Source organism: Mytilus galloprovincialis, chromosome 2 (assembly GCF_965363235.1).
Source record: "Mytilus galloprovincialis chromosome 2, xbMytGall1.hap1.1, whole genome shotgun sequence".
NCBI lineage: Eukaryota > Metazoa > Mollusca > Bivalvia > Mytilida > Mytilidae > Mytilus > Mytilus galloprovincialis.
In genome coordinates, this window is record NC_134839.1 from 63,097,165 (window position 1) to 63,116,145 (window position 18,981).

The following is an 18,981-nucleotide window of genomic DNA, read 5'->3' on the forward strand; positions in this document are numbered from 1 at the left end:
GTCAATATTTGTCGAAATTCTGAATATATTTAGCAGGAAATTTGATATGTAGCCCTTGAAAACCGAAAGCTGTATCAATATAGCACCATTACGATCCTTATTTGTCTATTGTATTCTAAATGACAAATAGGGCATCATGTAATGTACCTTTCTGCGTTAATTCAACTTAGGAATATTATCTGATCGGTTGTCAGGTGTGATATTTGAAAGATCAAAAACATTTTAAAATATTCTAATTAAATACTTTGTTGAAGGTCAGATCAAATATTTTCAGAGGTTGAAGACTAGTAACCCTAGATAACACACACATAAATAAAGGCAAGTACCTTTTTAACAAAAATATGTTCCGGTGAGACATTTGTACGTTTTTTTCAAATATATTCCCTCCCGTTATCATAAAGATAAAGACAGATGATGAGATGCGCTTACAGAAATATGGAAATTGAAAGCATGCATACAATTATGATAATGGAAATGGTTCTAGAAACGTCTATTGCAATAAACATGCACGAAAATACATAGTTTGTGTTTAATTGATTTGGTTTAAATTACAAACAAAATTAATCATAAAATATAAATTAAGTATAACTAAATTCTCAATAATAACTTAAGATACAAACGAGATACATTTTGTATTTACATTATTATCTAACCTATCTCACATGTATTTATCATATCCATTTTGCAATAATGTTTATAACTTATAACACAGTTTTGTTTACGGTAAACGGGAGATAATCAAATGCAAAATATGTACCGACTGCGATTAGGATACGAAAAAATAAGATTTAAATGAAACGAATCTTTAGAATATCAAATTTATTCGTTTATAGTGTATTAATGTACGTTTTTTGATTGAGTTAAGCCTGCCAAATGATATTTTACCGTGTGTTTTTCTATGTTGTGATTTTATGCTATTGTTTCAGAAAAAGAGAGAAGGTTTGGATCCATTAAAACGTTTAATCCCGCTGCAAATGTTTGCACCTGTTGTAAGTCAGGAATCTGATGTACAGTAGTTGTCGTTTGTTTATGTAATTTATACGAGTTTCTCGTTTCTCGTTTTTTTTATTTTACATATATTAGACCTTCAGGTATTTGAATTGTACAAACAATAACAGAAATAGTCAATAATAGTATTATCATAGTTAAATACAATTGAATCAATATAAAGGTAATATGATACATTTACTGATTACCTTGAATTCGCATGCACGCAACTTGACAATTAAAATTTTGCCAACATAATTTCAAGCATTTTAGCGTAGTAACACAATTTGACTACCTACAATCAAATATGAAGTTGGTTATTACATTTATTTCTATAATATTTGGACTGCCTGAAGTCAATTCAATACATGTCAAAGGTAAATGTTCGAACATTACAACTATGAAAATGCTTCAAAATAAAATACTTATTCCTTCTCATTTTGCTAACATTGGTGTTCAAAAGAATGAAATAGTGCTCACAGGACAACACAATCTGAATGCCAATATTTTTGAAAGTGACTAACTAAAGCTAAAAATGTAAATAAAATTCGAAAAATCATATTCAGAAATAAGCAATAAATTTGATACATGAATGGAATTTGTAAATATCGAGTTTTAGTATCTCTTGTGAAGAGTAATCTCATTAGTCATTTTCTTTTTTTTTTTATATCTTGTAACGATTTCATTATCAACATAGGCAATGTTGGGTATTTGGCTACAGAGGTTGCAGCTTTTGTCATCGTCGGCGTTACGCAATGTTATCTTTATACTGGTGTAATGTTGTAGCAATTAATACATTTTAAGTAAACAAGAGAACGTAAATGTAACATTTCATCAACGTTAAGATAGTGTGTCTTTTGTTATTCCGTCGTACTTATTTCAGGTTCTTTGCGATTCAATTCTTTATATTCACTTTTCCTATATTTTGTTATCAATTAGAAAATGTTTTGAATACTTTCTTCCAATATTTCTAACAGGAGGTCCTTTATATCGTGGTATAGGTCTTGATATTGACACAGATGAATGTATTATAACGTGACGATTTGCCATCTACTTATTCCTCACCTGTAGTATATATTTCGTCCCATCGTTTGACGTTTTCATGTTTCATTAAGTATGATACGTGCATTGATGTCCACCTATCTCAGCTTCAAAATGCCATATATTGTCCCGGTGGTAGATAGTCTAGATTCCAGAATAGTCGTCTGATGTAATCACTTATCGATTGTGTCGTATTTCCTATTGTAATAGTTTGACCTAGTCCGGATTCACAAGATGGTAATCACATGCGTATTGGTTACATTTTACAAATTCAAACGTGACGTCATTTTGAGCCTTACACTGGGTTTTAGCCAACACGGCTGTGTACATTGATTATTGTAATGTGTCCGTTTTTATTCTATAACTAGTCACCCCTTCAGTTTAATCACGTAGATCTATTATATAGCCACTTTTTAAAATTTACTGTTCACAAAAGTATGAATTATTCTAAATTCTAAATAATAATGATGTTCTTGTCCCAGGCGTATTGGTTACATTTTGTTTTGGGACTTTTGGTCCTCAATGCTTTTCAACTTTGCACTTCACTGGTTAGTCTTATGTGGACGTGGCGCACGTCTGGCGTATTAATCTTTTTTTAAAACTGGTACATTTATTGGCTATTATTCATTTGGTTCTCTGTCCTATATTTTGTCTCATTTATTTGCATTGTAGTCCTGTCATGTACTATTGTCATTTTAATATTATAATTATCATTGACATTAAGTGAGAGGTGTGCCATGCCACAAAACCAGGTTCAACCCACCATTTTTATTTTAAAATGCCCTGTACCAAGTCAGGGAAAGGCAATTGTTATATTATAGTTTGTTTCTGTGTATGTTATATTTTAATGTTGTGTCGTAGTTCTCTTATATTTGATGCGTTTTCCTCAGTTTTAGTTTGTAACCCGGATTTGTTTTTTCTCTATCGATTGATGAATTTCGAACAGCGGTATACTACTGTTGTCTTTATTTATGCATGATGCATAGTAAAGAACCACACTCACGTTTTTCTGTCGTCGCACTTAATCTAACTCCATTTTGAGTTCATACATTTCCCTCAGATTTTGTTTTATCTGCATTTTTTCCCAGACGGATTTACGATATTTCAACATTGGTAAACTACTGTTGCTTTATGTATTCTTCTGCTGAGGTTCAATTGTTGACAAATTAGGAATTTTTATTACATCTTAATGGAAATTAAATCCTTAATCTACAAACTATGTTCTACTCATGAAATTAAAAATTCAATTTCCTTTCTTTTGTAGATGATTACATCAAAAGGGAACTCCAAGAATATCCTGCGCAAATACATAATATCTTGCATTATATACAAGGTGAAACAGTTAATCTCTGCTTGTGTCCCCGATGGTATCATCAGCTCAGTAGTCAGTACTTTGGCACTGACATGATTCATAACAAACTTTTCTAAAATTGTCCGTTTATACATTTTGAAAAAACAAAGAAACTAAGTTTCAACTCCTACAGACAAAGTTGACCTCAGATGAATTTGGCTATTTGTTTTAGGTATTTCTGACATATATCTCCTCAACGGTTTCGGTACTTATACATCCCTCATTTTAAATGTTTGGCTTTGAACGTTCCTGAAGAAGCTAAATCCAGAAAAGCGTTTTGGACACATGAAATTATAAAACGTGCTGTTTTTAATTTTTTAATCCTCTTCATTTTTCGTTCAGAAAGAATAATGATAACTTATTGAAAATAGCATGCTTATAATGTACCTCAGACATCAAAATCAAGTATGAATTTAAAGAACATTCAAGTTTAATGTAGTTAATGTGAATAAAGATATACCATCTTGAATCTTGAATTGAAAAAAATAAAAACTACTATGTACATTCAGTTGTTATAATCTGTATTTATAGAAAACAAAATAGATTGACACGTAAAATCTGTTTTGTAGTATATATTGTTTTATGTTTGAATAAAAATATCCGATTTTATTTTCAGGAAAATGTCATCGAACACCTAAAGAAACAGTTCAAGAAATGAAACGCAAAAGGAAATTAATTCTGAAAAGTAAGTTAAGCTTTATGACATATTTCTATTTACGTTAGAGTATATTGCAAATGTATATAGCTATAAATTGAACCAAAGACGTATGACAAAAATTGGAGTTTAAGATTTAGAAAAGAGGTCATTACCAATCCGCTTCTGTGTCATGCACTTTAACCTGATATATTTATTAAAATAATTTATAGGAAGAAAATGACGATTGGCACATGTGAAGTAGGTTTTACCAACCCTTACGGTACACGTGAGATCATCCTGGGTTTGTGGCGGATTAGTGTTCCCCAGCATTTAAAGGGGCACTAGCTGATAAATTCATGGTCACCGATTTGACTCAAATTCTCACATTTGATTTATAACAATGTAAAACATTTATCCAAACTATCAAAAGTCTAAAATAAACAGTTTACAATGCATGGCATAGCTAATATATAGGTTCGTTTCGTGTGTATTTTAGTCCAGACGCCATCTAATTACCTATCGATTTGACTACACATGACCATATAAGCGATGTAAACATAAATAAAGATATGAATAGATTAAACCAACACGTGCAATTGGATTTTTATAGGTCTGTTTGATTTTATTTAATAGATAAAAAATAGATGTTTCTCGTTGTGTTTAACCGTATAAGAATGATTTTATGTGCATTGAATTAATAATCAAATGCTTTACCGTAGTTTCACTTTCATTGTTGACATTATTTTTCTTTAAATAACCAGTACACGTACAATGCATGCGTTGTCAATCTCTAGCTAGGGGTTAAATTGAAGTTCACATGAATACGGATTTAAAGAGGTCGACTCATTCACATGCAAGTGAATTACTAATTATCAATGTTTCTTATAGTCCGAGATTACTCTGACGTCCAACGCCAGACAAGCGGGGCCGTGGGACGTCAGAGCTCGTCCCATATCAAAAAGTGGATATTTGCCCACCCAAAATAGATGCGCTGCTTCGTACCTTCTGGTGCCGACTGGCGGCCTTGGAATTATACAAATCGGGCATCAATCTGTTCATTTTTCATTTATCTCTTCATTTATGTATGTTTCACCTACCTGCCACCCTTTATTTTCTCATATTTAGACAGATTTCACAGTGACCCATCGATTCAGACATTTTTCTTTTATTTTCAAATGGACTTCAGGTTACGAGGGATTTCGCGACCTCGAGACTCAAATATGCAAATAATTATACTTTTATCATCTCCTTTATAGAAGATCGATATTTAACATTTAGTAACAAACCACGAATTTTCACCTCCTTTACAGGAGATCGGTATTAAGCATTTAGTGCCAACCACGATAACAATCGGGAGCTCTCGGACATTTAGATTACTTGCATCGTAAATGAACAAGGTGTTAGAATATGGTCATTTGCATAAATCATCACTTGTTTTCTCGTGGTCACGTGATAATCTTTGAAAATGAAAGTCAAAATGCAGAAATCGATGGGTCTCTGTGAAAACTGTTAAAATATTGAAAAATAAAGGTTGGCAGGTAGGTGAAACTTACATAAATGAAGAGATAAATGAAAAATGAACAGATTGAAGCCCGATTTATATAATTCCAAGGCTGCCAGTCGGCACCAGAAGCGACGAAGCAGCGCATCTATTCTGGTTGGGCAAATATCCACTTTTTGATATGGGACGAGCTCTGACGTCCCACGGCCCAAGCTTGTCTGGCAAAACAGCCGTTGGACGTCAGAGTAATCTCGAACTACGTTTCTTAGCGTAATTTGACAAAATTGAACATATTTGGCTGCAAAAAGCGAATTGTTATTTCACTATTTCACTTTCATTATTGATTGAACAGAAAAAAATCAAACTTTAGATTTTTATATATCTCGTAGCTAGTGCCCCTTTAATGTTGATCTTAATTCAAATTTAAATATTTATTGTCATATAAACTCTGAACAATAAGTTTTTGACCAATAATATAAGCATACACAAAATACATCTAACAAACAAAACCATAAAAAAAAAAAAAAAAAAAAAAAAAAAAAAATGCAAAGCAATCTATCTATATGATATATAAATATATTTTATAAATAAATTATGTAATTGTTGTTTGTCTTTAAGTAGTTTTTTTTAAATAGTTGAAAAGAATGGATATAAACTCTTTCATTGTCTTAAAACATCTCATTCCACTGAGATATTCAAACTTTATGATTATGTTGTTTACATAGCAAAATCAATCAAAAGATACAATACGTATGCTTCATGATGTATATATTCTTCTAGCAAATACTCAATCTAGAAGTCTAGATAGTTAACATGACGTAACCTCTTTAAAATTGGTTGCCTTTTTATAATGCATGTGACAGTGATGACAACAATCGTAGCTATCACAATGGTGTATTCTGTAATGGAACAAAACCGTTAACCCTTTAAAAGTACCTGTATTTTACTGTACTTTTTGTTTTCATTGTTGTACTTTTAAATTAATTAATATTTTCCATATTGTTTGTGTTGTTTCTAACAAAACCGTCTCACTTTTCACTTGTCCAGAAATAGAAATGTTTACTTTTACATTTCGTTCTACACTAGAGGTCTAAAATCTAGACATTCCTACAGTTTATAAATTCGTTATCTCGAATGGTAAGACCATAAACTCATCATATATACAAGGATAGAAATTTGGTATTTGCGCCTGACGCGCGTATCGTCTACACAAAACTCATGAGTGACGCATGAATCAAAGCAATTGTCAAAAGCCAAATATAGTGCGAAGAATTTTGAGGACGAAAAAGTCCTAAAAATTTTGCCAAATATAGCTGAGGTTAAATTATCCTGAGGTAAAGAAGACACTAACTTATACTCAGAATTAACGTGAATTCCACAAATCGATGTTAATCACACATATACTATCACAAGAACATACTGGACATAAACTTCAAAGAATGTTGCATTTTTAATAATGGATGTTACTGAATAAATACAAATAAGTACGATCAATATGAAAAATAAATTCTTTTACCAAATTGCAATTATCTTTATTTAGACATAATGTGTTCCCATGCATGTATTATCAAGAATTGTTTAATTTCAGAACTTGAAACCTACAAAGAAGTGATCAAATTAAACAAACACATTGAGAAGGAATTTAAGTGGATTATAGAAGGTTAGTTGTTTTTCTTTAATGACATATATTGATAATTGAATTGAACTCTTTTTATCAGCTGAATATTAACTCTGCAGTAAAAACTCTGATACCATCATTTATTTATGATGTTTTTACTTTTTCTTTGATTGTCAGCATTGTTTATGGAATATTAAAGACAATTTTATGTTGATATTAAATAAATTTATGTTTCTCAGTTGTACCTTAAGACACTCACGTCTGTCAAATACATTATAGACATTTCCATTGCATGTTTTACCTCCCAACCATCTAAACACACTTTTATTTATTGCTGTTTGACTCTATACGTTTATACGTATCGAAGTAGTCGTAAGATGTGTGTTGGTTTGATATAGTGTATTTTTAAAATATAGGTGTTGCTCACACATTATTGTCATTATAATGAAATTTCATGCGAATGCCATACGAGTGAGAGGTCTTGTTAGCTATAACACTAGGTTTAATCTACCATTTTCTATTGAAGGAAACGGTCGTACCTAATAATGAATATGACAGTTGTTTTCCATTCGTTCGATTTTTTTGAGCTTTTGATTTTGCAATTTGATAAGGGACTTTTCGTTTTAAATTTTAGATTGATTATTTTGTTGCTGTACTTTTTTTTTGTTTCCGATACCCTTTTTGTGAACTACATTCCTGTTTAAGGTTGTATGGGTGTCTTCCTCCATCTTGGATTGTAAAAAACAGAGAATCAAAGGTCCAGATTTTCCATCAAGTTAGCAAAATTTGATGCAGGAATGCAGATGTTTAATGTACATTTTCGTTTAAAAGTTCCAATTTATAAGAATATAACTTCTAAATATTGATATTTTTGCAAATGTTAATTATTTTTGGTTGTTTTTATTTTTTTTTCAAAAATTGGCATTTTAAGGGGAGGTAACTCTAAAAAAAGTGCATTATCTGAAGGATTCTGTATGGAATTTTCCTATTTTGTATTTTAGCCGGAAAAAACGTACGGTGACCCTATCTTTTCTTTTGTTATTCCCAAAGAAGTGTCTGAAAGCTATCTTTTCCTGAAGTATTTAACAATTCTATCATTTTGTTTAGTTTCTAATCACAAAATGGTGTTTTTTCCTGTATAATCCATACAAAATGTGTCATTTTGTCCCGTTCTGTAGCTTGAGAAAATGCGCGGTGACCTATCATTTTTATTATATTTTTCAACATGTATCAATAGATACAGCGTTTTGGCAAAGTATGAACAAATTCTATCATTTTTATTTTAGACTCCCATACCACCTTAAACAATGGTATTCATTTAGTTTGGTAGTTTTAACAAACTTTCGTTTATTTTAAAAAGCCTATATAATCTGAACTGATTGTATTCATATTGTTCTAAATAAAAAAAAAACACTTAATATGTTAACATATCTTCTTGTAATTGCCTTTGATTTTCGTGCATATCTAGAATTTTAATCAAATCTAATTATTTCGATAACAAGTGTGTTTAAAATCTTGACGATGCTGGAGCACTTTTTTACTTACCTATAATAGCATCAAAGACTCCATGTATCAATTCTCTGTCAATGGTATAAACCCTGTGCAGACAATGCAAATAATACTTCATCAATGTGATGCGACGTTATGAAACCTTGTGAATAACATAATCTGAAATTAAGAGTTTTAAAGCATTATTATTTTCACTTATGTCTTATCTTTGATGGTGTTTGATTGTATATGATGGTAATAATCTGCATCTACTTTGTTTCATAAATAAATTTGATTATGCCATATTTAGCACTATTCGACGCATCTGAAGCATCCGCTTTAAATTTCAGGAATACCTCTTTCATTTCATGGTCTGTGAGCATTTCCACACGGATGGGCATTTTATATTTTACAAATATATGTTGTTACCATGTTCAAATGAGCAAACTGAGGAACCTGGTGTTAAGTAGTTCTTTTGTTGATGAGGTTTATAATAGTTATCAAAGGTACCAGGATTGTAATTTAGTACGCCAGACGCGCGTTTCGTCTACATAAGTCTCATCAGCGACGCCCATATCAAAATATTTATAAAGCCAAACAAGTACAAAGTTGAAGAGCATTGAGGATCCAAAATTCCAAAAAGTTGTGCCAAATACGGCTAAGGTAATCTATGCCTGGGATAAGAAAATCCTTAGTTTTTTCGAAAAATTCAAAGTTTTGTAATAGGAAATTTATAAAAATGACCACATTATTGATATTCATGTCAACACCGAAGTGTTGACTACTGGGTTGGTGATACCCTCGGGGACGAAACGTCCACCAGCAGTGGCATCGACCCAGTGGTGCAAATAGTTATCATAGGTGTTTTGCGTTTCTCGTTTTGTTTATAGATTTGACCGTTGTTTTTTCTGTTTGAATGGTTTAACACTATTCATTTGTGGGGCGCGTTTGAGCTTACTGTTCGGTGTGAGCCAAGGCTCCGTGTTGAAGACCGTACTTTGACCTATTATGGTTTAATGTTATAAATTGGTACTTGGATGGAGAGTTGTCACATTGGCACTCATACTACGTCTTCTTATATCTTTGTTCGTATTTTAATAGAAAAGTTCATTACTTTATTATTTCGAAGAAAAGGTCCATATGGGTTTTGAGGAAGCGAAAAACGATCAGATCACGATAAAAAGAATACACAGAATTAAATGACTTTGAGCATGATGTACCTAAATGCCCATACATTTCTAGGGTCACATTCGGTGAAGTTTAAAATACAACTGCCGATGGAGTTGAAATTATGCCTTCACTCACAAGCAACCCATGCATCACTGAAATTAGAATATATCTATAAAGCTGAAAAAAGTGTCCTATTAGAATATCTGTAAGGCCATCCAGATCCGACATTTTAAGTTTTAAAGGGTATTGCATACTTTAAAATAATGTTTTTCACCAAAAATGAACTTTTTATTCATAAATTTTCAGAGATAAAAGATCACAAGAGCGCTCCAGAAATGATTAAATCGTTGCGAAAAGATGTTCTAGGTAAGTTACGTATTATAACATATATTTGGTCATTTTAACATTATTGTAATGCTAAATGTTTGAGAAATCAACGATTGAAGGTAAAATAACAACAACCTTGTAACGACAGAAGATGCAAAGAGGTATCTAATTTCCTATCAAATCAAAGAATTCTAGCTAGAAATGTTTATTCTTAGTGACTCGTTAACAATTCACATATTTTTAAAATATTGATTAAAAGAATTCAGGTTGGAATATTCCGTTTAAGTGTACATACCTACTCACTGTGTGAGTTGTATATACTAACTTCCTACATATTGAATATGTTTTTGTTTTACTCAATACATTTAACTAAATCTATGTTTTTCTTTAACGAGTAGATATTTGCGAGGGTCCGCCTTTAAGTCAACAAAGAGACTGCACAGATTTAAAGAAACTAAACAAGATGACAGGTGTCCACACAATATACCCAGATAATGTGCATGGAGTCAAAGTTTTCTGCAACATGGAGGTCGATGGAGGCGGATGGAGCGTACGTCTATATCATAAAAACACCACATAATGTGTGTGATCTCTTCATTCCCAATAGAGCCTATTTTCTAAAGTTATTTAGACACTTGAAACGCAATACAGAATTAATGATATCTTTTTTTTTTTTAAACAAGTCTCTAAATGTAACCGGTAGCGTTGTCATTCACACTGTTTGAGTAATATTATAAAAACTGAAAATAAACAGTTAGAATGTTCATTGTAATAATTTAAATTCTTTTCATCATGAAAAAAAATATGTATAGAATTAGAACGTACAACTAAATCTTAAACTTACAAAAGGGCAAATTACTGCTGCGGGCAATCTATTGGTTAAGGTGAATAAACAGATCTTTTATGTAACTATTTTTTGAAATCCCGAATGAGACCAAAACAATGTTTTATCGTAAATAAATTGTTGTCATGTACGTATTTTCATTATACACCTAAGCTTTGTAACTGGTTTGGCCTTTCAAATATTTTTGATTCTATCTTCATTGCGTATTTATGTATTAGTGTCGTTGATGGGTTTTCATTTAACGTTTATATTCTAAGCCTTCCTTATTCCGCTATAAACAACACTAGTTTTTGTTCTAATCTTTTAGACTGATAATAAAGAAATTTCTGACGCATTGATGTTACAGGTGATACAACGAAGACAAGATGGTACAACTAATTTTTATAGATCATGGTCAGAATACAAGAGTGGTTTTGGAAGTCCTGACAGAAATGTTTGGCTCGGTAGTTATATAATTATAATATCTGTTCACCTCATTTATGTCTCGCTCAAGAAATAGTATTGGGTGAAAAAGTGTTGACCAAAAGACTCTTCGAACAACGTTGTTTGCCTGGTCAACGCTTTTACAATCCTTATATAACATAAAAAAGAAGCATGCCGTTCTTAGAATCACATTTTAAGATATAAACATAAAATTACGAATAATATAATATGTTTCGTTTGTTTTCCTATGCAGGTGTGTGACGTGACGTGTTTTATTTGGAAATAGATAGAATTATAATAAAACATATATGTAATGAATTATTGATATGTGAAACTGGAGCAAGATAAATTTGTCAATCTGGTATTGTATGAATATCCGAATCACTGAAAACAACTTATATATTGTAACGCGAATCTTATGACGGTTGTTATAAGTTGAACAGATAATGAAAATAACACTTATAAATTTCGATCGTCCGGGGCTCTTGTCAGGATTGTTCCTCATCAATCTAGATATTTAAAAGCCAGGCATGTATAAATACGTAGAATTGATTGGAGCTAGATGACCAAAGGCACCTTAAAGAATGGATAAATTTATCATATGGTAAATTTGACCCGTGAAGATGGAACTTGTAAATTTCTCCGTAATTTAATTTCTATAAACGGAATATGTTAAAAAAGTATATATACGATAATAAATTATGTCAATTCTGACGCAAAAACTGTAGATATCCATTGCTTTCTAACAATAATAGCACTTCATAAATTCAGTGAGTCCAAAGCTCTTTTTTTAATTTGATTTTAGCAGGAAAGATAAAACAAAAATCATTGAATTGACAAATATTTAGTTTTCTGTATGTTGTTTGTAAACGACTGTTTCTCTTTTCATCGATTTATTCAAGATGGTGTTTTAGGTCGATATTTTGATTGTCGCTTTTTGTGTTTATTTTTTTAAGCCTAATATTAGCACTGTGTATGAATACATTGATCTAGCATTTAATATATATAGAGAATTGTTTTTTTTTTTCGAGGGTTCCAACTTTGAAATTCGTGGATTTGTGAAAATATGCGTAGATTATTGAGATTATTGAGTCTATGTTGTTTTCAAAAATTCTACACAAAGCCTATCTACATGTATCAGACTATTATTTAGACTTTGAATTATTTTTAATTATTGAATTTGCATAATTTTTCGTGCTTAAAAAGTTTAATACATTCCATGTTTTTTCTATTTTTTAATGGTCTTTGCAGCGCACAACATTGCCTATTACAAAGTAGATAGCACACTTTCAATAGAATGTACTGTGCCACACAACGCTTTCTATACAAAATACAGAATAATACAGAATAAACATAGAAAATTTCAAGCATTACAAATGCTGCAAATTCCATATTAAAAATTATTCCAAGTTGAAGTAATAGCCTGTTTTTTGTTGAATTTGTCATTTGTTGCACATGTCATTTCATGGAAAGCCTATATCCGCAAAATCAACAGATATTAGTACCCCGAGAAGGAATCCAAAGTGTTTGACAATTGAAAATGTATTTTGAATATTGTCAGAATATGAGAACGGATGTTAATGCCATTTCGAAAGAAAGGAACTAAAAATTCATTCAAAATAAAAAAAAAAAAAAAAAAAAAAAAAACCCAAAGTAAACCCATCGCCAACATGAATACTAGGAACGAGAGTAAATGACAAAATACATGACATATAATTACAAATATTATGAATTATGTATTTTGAATCGTATGTCCTAAACACATAGCATCAATGAACTAAATCATCATATAACTTGATCAGTGAAAAGACAGCATCTACATTGCTTGAATATAGATTCAAACCGAAATATTTAGCTCTATCCCTAAATAATTTCCTCTTGGAATATTAATGAAATGGAAATTTTCAAAATAAAATAGTTATTTACTGTAAAGCATATCATTTTGAAAAAAAAAAAACAACATTTCAGCATTTTCAAGCAGACTTTATTTATTTCATTCATATTTTCTAACGAAGATTCTCAAATCGATTAGGCTTTCCCTTTGGAAGTTACACATACGTTCAATTATACTGACATAGTACCTGTTAGTTGAAAAATAATTACAAAAAGAAATGATCAGGGGCAATAAAGCCTTCATTTGGCCAAAATAAGACTAGAAAATTTTTAAGTTTTCCAAGTTTTTAAATTTGCTCTAACTAGACTATTTAAGCTTAAGCAGGACTCAGGGTGCGGGGATTTTTTTGCTGTCTTGAATACCCGTAGGTGACAATTGGTTGTGTAGGGTTGTTGCCTCTTTGACACATTCCCAATGCTATCTCTTAAATCATTACGTTATTTCTTGTCTGCGCATGATGATTTCATAAGGGGAATTACTCTGGAAAACTCCATACATTCTGTATTTTTCATCATTTTTATGGAAACGGTACATATAATGACTCAATTGTAACGTCATCAGATAAAAAATCATATGTTTTCCATTCATATTTCTTATATCTAAGCATTTTTTTTTAACATAATCTTTTTCGAGGCCAAACTTTATAGCTTGCTATTCTGTGTGAACAACGTTTTCGTGTTGAAGGTCGACCTATATGTTTGATCCTGCAAATTGTAACTTGGAAGGAGAGTTTTAACACTGACACTTATACCAAACCTTCTTATATCTATCTATTATCTGCATATTTGGAAATGTTGTCAAACACATTTTTTTTATTGGGCCAAAAAGGGACCTTTCTCCTTTCTATATAAACATAATCCTTATAATATTTCTTGAACCAAAGAGCTTTGGCAAAAGAGCGCACGGAAACTGATAGTCATCTAGCAGCTATTCCAACCAAAGATAGTAAAAAAATGTCCTGTTTTCCATATCCATGTACACAAATCATGCTTTGGGGTAACTTACATCAAGTCAGCAAACGATCACTTGTGTGGATCTATCAAAATATAAAAGTATCGTAGCATCAATTGCTAATTTTAATATCAATTTACCCAAAACTTCGAAGGTAAGTTTTGAATAAGGAAGTTACAAAGAAAAAAATAAAAAAAAATCAAAAAAAAAAAAAAAAAAATCACAGAAACTTGTCCATTAGAATAAATTGAATGAATTATAGAGTGCATTCTATCTTGGACATGTGATACTGAATCTAGTGCAGTTAAAAACAATTACATAATAATTATATTGTTTCAGGCAATGCCAATATTCATGAAATAACATCCATAGGGGATTATGAACTACGAGTTGATCTTCAAGATTGGGAAGGGCAAACATGGTAATATGCTGTTTATAGTTCGTTTAGGGTTGGTGACGAATCTACTAAGTACACACTTTCTCTAGGACGTTACACTGGAACTGCAGGTATGTCTGAGATAATGTTTTTTATTCAAGCCCTTTAGTAACCTCAAATGATTAGATACACAATACTTTAAAAGCAAGCAAATGTCTAGACCAAGTTAGTTATATGACAGTGGTTTCCATTCGTTTGATTCGTTTGATCATTTGATTTGGCCTTTTATAAGGGATTTTCAAATTTAAATTTTCCTTGAAGTTCGGTACAAGTGTCACAAGGGCTTCATTATAATGTATTAACGTGAAACCCTTTTCCTGAAAATGTTTTGGATTAACGTCCCCAATCAGGTAAGTCGTGAGATGGAACGTGATAAAAATGGGGGTCTCGAAAAATGTATATTCAGATCATTTAAACTTGTCATCGTGTATATGAACGACAATAATATGTATGTTGTATTCGTCGCTTCATATTTAAGTCAACTAACAATCAATCAATAAAATCTATTAACATGAAATTATCAACTTCATATAAAAAAAGCATCATTTAATAGAATATTAGTCAATGGAATATACATGTACATGTACTTGCAGCTGCCTCAATGTTTTTTTTTTTTTAAATGACAATTTGTCGTTCCAGGAGACAGTTTACGTTATCAGAATGGTATGAAGTTTTCAACATATGACCAGGATAATGATGCATACAAAGCAGTAGATTGTGTTGCGAGAGATCACGCTGGCTGGTGGTATAACCAGTGCCACAATGTAAATATCAATGGACTCTACAAAAAAGGGAAATCTGATAAACATAACGTTGTTAGTTGGAATTTAGCACGTGGCCCATATTATTCTTTGAAATTTGTACGAATGATGATACGCAGACACTGAAGAGATGTTGAAGAAGATGATAATACAAATTTCGCCCCTTTCGTGATTAAGATTCATGAATTTCACTTTATTTTCATTTATGATAACGAATGACATTTTTGCACAATGTGACTGCACTTTATGCAAATCTTTATATCGTTTTATTTTAAATTACAAGCTTGGTAAATTTAATAATTAAAGTAGTTGGCATTATGATTATATAATAAATATGAATATTTATAGAGATATATTGACGAAAACTATTGTGTTACGATGTACAAAAATAATAATTGCAATAATTTCATAATTTTTTATGAGCTATTTATTAACGTTAAAATTCATGGTTTTATCCAATAAAATTACGAGATTTAAAAGCACCGAATTAAATGCACAAACACTCTACATATGAATTACTCTGTATCAAGACTTATACATGTAACATGTTCAATTTGTGTACTGAATTAACTGTCTTTCCTTAAAATTAAAGAATTGTTGTCAATGTCTTATGAAATAGCCTGTCAATCTTAAGTTACAAGTATCAGTCCATATGTATGTATCGTTTGAAGTCCGAAAAGCAGTATGGTCTACCTCTGAATAGATCATCATACATGTATAATAAATGACTAATGATTGCCACAAACCAACAATTTTCACAGATTTTCTGCGAAATTTTGGTATTATTTTAAAATGCAACAGAAGGGACCAAAACAATAAAAGTGAAGCATATATATATATATATATAATTCGTTTAAACCTCAGCCCAACAATGTCAGATGTGTAAATTTGCAGAAGCTTATTATTTTGTTCTGCCCTGGCCGAGATTGAAACTCATGCTTCTGAGATATCGTGGCATCAAATCGCCTTCCACTTTGCCTGACGCGCTAGATCACTCGACCACGTAGGCTTTACAAAAATAAAGCGTTCGGTGCCAAATGCTTTAGTGAAAAATTATAATTGGAACCTACATACAAAACATTTTTTACCTTTTTGAAAAAGACCTTAATGAAAACCGAATTATATAATCTTCCCATAATGACAGAATATTGGGGAAATTGACCAAAGTGATCCTTACATTAATCAAATAGAGGAGATAGCAAACAATTTTTGACTATAGCTTAGTTAACATTAAAACATTTTTCAACTAAAAATGAATGCTTCTTTATTCAAATATAAGGACTTTGTTACTAGCAAAATCGACAAACTTTCTTAGATATTGTGAAATTTTATGAAAATAGATAAACATGCTACATAATCATCAGTTGATACAATATAGAAGTCGCTAACTACACTTTAAAAATTATGTTTATGCAATGGACGAAAACAATAGAAGATAAGAGAGAAACTACAAACAGCTACAATTATCAGCATAGTAGAATCTACAAACTAAATCGATTATATTGAAATCATCAGACAATTTTTAATAGGGTTATTGACCCTCACTTAAAATTTAGAGTTCAGGAGGTCATGGATTCGATTTTAACCCAAATAATTCAGTCGTTATATTCCGCTGATCTACGAAGGCTACATTGTGTGGGAGAAATCGGACACGGAAAGGGCTTGAATTATTCGAGTTAATTCGATTTTCGACCAGGTTGGACCAAATCTTTAAATATTGATTCTGTTGCTAATCCACTTAACATGCCGCATTCAGGAATAAAAGCAAAGACTGCTTGGCTCGTCGGCAGAATAATGTGGACATAGAACCTGCAAAATCCTGAAAGGATGTGTTAACTGTCGTGTTCTCATTACTTATATATATATAATCCAATAAATTTGGCTTGGCTCGTCGGCAGAATAATGTGGACATAGAACCTGCAAAATCCTGAAAGGATGTGTTAACTGTCGTGTTCTCATTACTTATATATATATAATCCAATAAATTAATTCAGTACACAAATTATTACTTATATATATATATTTTTATCTTATGAGATAAATTCGAAACTCATTTCTTCCTAATCTATCTCAATGAAAATATAGTACAAGATCTTTAATATATTGGTCTCGCATGAATCTATCTATTGATCTTTGATGTTTTTTTTCTCAGGTAGATCTTTTGGTTTATGCTGATCTATATTTTATGCAAATAGTTTGAATTCCCCCAACATTTGGTCTTGATTGGTCGACGTGAAACTGTTTATACCTTGTATTGTTGGCGGGACATCTGTAAAGCATTGATCGAGATACCAGATACAAATCTAAAGCATTGACTTGTTTCGCCAATTTCAACACTTATAGTGTGGAGGAAATGAAAGAAAAACAAAATTAAAACTTTAAAAATGTGTTGAAACTAGAATTTTACATTGAACAGGGCATGGTGTAATGTATCTAAGAATCCACTTACAAATGTAACCAATTATATTTTCATGCACGTAACTTCTGTTTCTTAAGCTGGGGTTATTTTTACAGCGGATGACCGTGAGGGCATTCCGGTGTATTGCTATCGCCTATATTTCCATTACGTAGTATTTGTTTTCGTTTTTTAACCGATCTATAAACATGATGAATACGTAGACATCATCAAGTGGAAACTAACATTCCTTATCGCTTGTTAAAAAATCATTTCTTCAATGCATACTCATCAAATACTTTTTAAAGAAGATAAATTAATAATATCAAAATGTTTTGTTATATGTATATGCATATAAGTAAACAAGAGTGCACACACTGAAATGTCTCGCCTTCTTTACTAATCATTGATATTATGTTGATACTCCTAAATATAAAGCTTTATTACGACTGTCACTTAAACTTAACATGAACCATGAAAATGAGGTCAAGGTCAGTTGAACCATATGACAGGCAGACATGTACAGCTAACAATGCTTCCATACAACAAACATGACAAATATAGTTGACCTATTGCTTATAGTTTAAGAAAATATACCAAAACACAAAAACTTAACACTGAACAATGAACCGTGAAAACCAGGTCAAGGTCAAATAAAACCTGCACGACTGACATATAGATCATAAAATATTTCCATACCCCAAATATAGTTGACCTATGACATATAGTATTAGATAAAAAGACCAAAACTCAAAAACTTAACTTTGACCACTGAACCATGGAAATGAGGTGAAGGTCAGATGACATCTGCCCACTAGACATGTACACCTTACAATCATTCCATACAACAAATATAGTAAACCTATTGCATAAAGTATGAGAAAAACAGACCAAAACACAAAAACTTAACTATAACCACTGAACCATGAAAATGAGGTCAAGGTCAGATGACATCTGCCAGTTGGACATGTACACCTTACAGTCCTTCCATACACCGAATATACTAGACCTATTGCTTAAAGTATCTGAGATATGGACTTGACCACCAAAACTTAACCTTGTTCACTGATCCATGAAATGAGGTCGAGGTCAAGTGAAAACTGTCTGACGGGCACGAGGACCTTGCAAGGTACGCACTTACTAAATATAGTTATCCT

General features: G+C 31.5%; 1 protein-coding gene across 1 annotated transcript; it reads left to right on the plus strand.

Annotated features, from left to right (window-relative positions):
- Positions 1-1,267: 1,267 nt before the first annotated feature.
- Positions 1,268-16,027, plus strand: LOC143062349 (angiopoietin-4-like). The gene is made up of 9 exons (XM_076234061.1): positions 1,268-1,364; positions 3,293-3,361; positions 3,996-4,064; positions 7,106-7,177; positions 10,100-10,159; positions 10,519-10,670; positions 11,311-11,407; positions 14,572-14,739; positions 15,308-16,027. The coding sequence occupies exons 1-8, from the start codon at positions 1,295-1,297 to the stop codon at positions 14,655-14,657; spliced, it is 675 nt and encodes a 224-aa protein (XP_076090176.1). The 5' UTR covers positions 1,268-1,294; the 3' UTR covers positions 14,658-14,739; positions 15,308-16,027.
- Positions 16,028-18,981: the final 2,954 nt, after the last annotated feature.

Bases quoted from the DNA above. Each gene is read 5' to 3' on its own strand.
- LOC143062349 (XM_076234061.1), top strand. From the start codon at position 1,295: ATGAAGTTGGTTATTACATTTATTTCTATAATATTTGGACTGCCTGAA. The intron at 1,365-3,292 runs GTAAATGTTCGA...TTTCTTTTGTAG, and splicing joins CAATTCAATACATGTCAAAG to ATGATTACATCAAAAGGGAA. The intron at 4,065-7,105 runs GTAAGTTAAGCT...GTTTAATTTCAG, and splicing joins AAGGAAATTAATTCTGAAAA to AACTTGAAACCTACAAAGAA.